At 41.9% G+C, this 2,940-nt stretch overlaps 1 protein-coding gene across 1 annotated transcript; it reads left to right on the forward strand.

The window, feature by feature from the left end:
- Positions 1 to 1,636: 1,636 nt before the first annotated feature.
- LOC126963002 (L-lactate dehydrogenase B chain-like) lies at positions 1,637 to 2,680 on the forward strand. Its single transcript, XM_050804863.1, has one exon. It carries the CDS (start codon positions 1,695 to 1,697, stop codon positions 2,589 to 2,591), a length of 897 nt encoding a protein of 298 aa, XP_050660820.1. The 5' UTR covers positions 1,637 to 1,694; the 3' UTR covers positions 2,592 to 2,680.
- The last annotated feature ends 260 nt before the right edge of the window (positions 2,681 to 2,940 follow it).

A 2,940-nucleotide genomic window follows, 5' to 3' on the forward strand; every position in this document is an offset into this window, starting at 1 on the left:
TAAATCTATCTGTCTTTCATCTCTATCTCCCCAAGTTGAAATGTTAATCTTTATAAAATATTAACTTTAAAATTTATATCAACTCCACTATAATTTTCAAGACTACATCAAATAAAATATAACATTTGGGTGAATTGTTTAATATATTTATTTTAATGAGCAGTTAGAGAATTTGGGTATAGAAGACAATAAAGCACATTCCCAGTTGTGTGTTAAATCTGTCTGTCTATGGGGTGAGACTGTTTGTTTATCTCTATGGGGTGAGTCTCCTTCTTCTTGAGAAAAGTTGAGGGACAAGTAAAGAGGACATTGTCTTTCACCTTAGGTACAAGACCAGCCACATAGAGGTAAGGCATGAAGTGGGCTATTTAAGATTCGATCCCTGATTCTAGTCCTTGGATCTTGGATGGCATTTCTGGATCTGCCTTGATCCAGAGGCGAGACTGCTATGAAGGGTGAGTCCCAGGCCAGGCAGCATTTACCACAAGCTGATTGGAGAGCCTTTTAATGTTAAAGGAACATCAGTGGTATCCTGGCAGTACTCCTCATGGGCAGGTAGGAGTGGTGGCCATGGGGTGAGGCTTCTCTGCCTGTAAAAAGGAAAGGAAAGAGTGGGAAAGACTGTGTCTTGTGGTTTAAGTGCCAGCTCAGCTGCAGTATAGTAGAACATGTAAGGTGACATGTAAGAACATGCCAGTAGACATGTAAGGTTTCCTGACTCAAGTCTCTGGCTCTCAGGTGGCACTTTGTGACCCACTCAGAGCCCGGGGAGCTCATCACCCTGAAGGAAGGGCAGAAGCCTGGCTGTCTTTACCACCTTCTGATTGTGGAGCTCCGGGACCGTGAATGAACATAGGCAGTAGCCAGGTAGTGGTTACAGTGGGTCTTGGGCAAGACCCACTGCTGTGCTGCCTTCAGGTCTGACCCAGTGCAGTCCCAGTGGTTGTGGCCACAGAGGTGCTGTGTCACCTCACCCTCAGCTACTGGCAACACAGAAGATAGAGACAGACTCCATTTATTGAGAAAGTGAGGGAAGGGAACAAGAGTATCTGCTTGGTTGTCCTGAGAATTCTTCCAGTTCTTATCCATGACCACCAAGGTGGTATCTTGATGAGTATGTAAGAACCACAGTGTTACTGGGCTTAGGGTGCTCCTTGATGAAGACACAGCTTACATCACAGTACCCAAGTCCTTTTAAACATCTGGAAAATATTCCCAAGAAGGACAGGGACAAAGAAGCCTGGACTGCAAAGACTATAATAAATATCTAATTCTTCAATGCACAGACATAGAAAAATATCCATAAGCATCAAGACCATCCAAGAAAACATGACCTCACCAAACTAAATAAGGCACCGGGGACAAATTCTGGAGAAACAGAGATAGGTGATCTTGCAGACAGATAATTCAAAATAGCTGTGTTGAGGAAACAAAGAAGTTCAAAAGAATACAGAGAAAGAATTCAGAATTCTATCACATAAATTTCAAAAGGATATTGAGATAATTAAAAAGAAACAAGCAGAAATGTTGAAATATGCAATTGACTTACTGAAGAATGCATCAGACCTTTTCAATAGCAAAAGTGATCAAGCAGAAGAATGAAGATAGGCTATTTGAAAATAGACTATCAGACACATTGTGTTCTCCACACTGCTGTTACTGAGGTCTCCAGCGCCTTCTCCCTCCTGTGTAAAATGGCAACTCTTAAGGAAAAACTCATTGCACCAGTTGCGGAAGAAGAGGCAACAGTCCCAAACAATAAGATCACTGTAGTGGGTGTTGGACAAGTTGGTATGGCGTGTGCTATCAGCATTCTGGGAAAGTCTCTGGCTGATGAACTTGCTCTTGTGGATGTTTTGGAAGATAAGCTTAAAGGAGAAATGATGGATCTGCAGCATGGGAGCTTATTTCTTCAGACGCCTAAAATTGTGGCAGATAAAGATTATTCTGTGACTGCCAATTCCAAGATTGTAGTGGTAACTGCAGGAGTCCGTCAGCAAGAAGGGGAGAGTTGGCTCAATCTGGTGCAGAGAAATGTTAATGTCTTCAAATTCATTATTCCTCAGATCGTCAAGTACAGTCCTGATTGCATCATAATTGTGGTTTCCAACCCAGTGGACATTCTTACATATGTTACCTGGAAACTAAGTGGATTACCCAAACACCGCGTGATTGGAAGTGGATGTAACCTGGATTCTGCTAGATTTCGCTACCTTATGGCTGAAAAACTTGGCATTCATCCCAGCAGCTGCCATGGATGGATTTTGGGGGAACATGGCGACTCAAGTGTGGCTGTGTGGAGTGGCGTGAATGTGGCAGGTGTTTCTCTCCAAGAATTGAATCCAGAAATGGGAACGGACAATGATAGTGAAAATTGGAAGGAAGTGCATAAGACGGTGGTTGAAAGTGCCTATGAAGTCATCAAGCTAAAAGGATATACCAACTGGGCTATTGGATTAAGTGTGGCTGATCTTATTGAATCCATGTTGAAAAATCTATCCAGGATTCATCCCGTGTCAACAATGGTAAAGGGGATGTATGGCATCGAGAATGAAGTCTTCCTGAGCCTTCCATGTATCCTCAATGCCTGAGGATTAACCAGCGTTATCAACCAGAAGCTAAAGGATGATGAAGTTGCTCAGCTCAAGAAAAGTGCGGATACCCTGTGGGACATCCAGAAGGACCTAAAAGACCTGTGACTACTGGGCTCTAGGCTATAGAAATTTTAAAACTACAATGTTATTAACTCTGAGCCTTTAGTTTTCATCTGTGTACATGGATCGCAGTTTGCTTTGATCTTCTTCAATATGTGAATTTGGGCTCATAGAATCACAGCCTATGCTTGGTTTAATGCTTGCAATATGAGCTCTTGAACAAATAAAATTAACTATTGTAGTGTAAAAAAAAAAAAAAAGAAAAGAAAAAAAAAAAAGAAAATAG

This window comes from Macaca thibetana, chromosome 1 (assembly GCF_024542745.1).
Source record: "Macaca thibetana thibetana isolate TM-01 chromosome 1, ASM2454274v1, whole genome shotgun sequence".
In the NCBI taxonomy this organism is placed as follows: Eukaryota; Metazoa; Chordata; class Mammalia; order Primates; family Cercopithecidae; genus Macaca; species Macaca thibetana.

Coding starts and splice junctions, on each gene's coding strand:
- LOC126963002 (XM_050804863.1), top strand. CDS start 1,695: ATGGCAACTCTTAAGGAAAAACTCATTGCACCAGTTGCGGAAGAAGAG.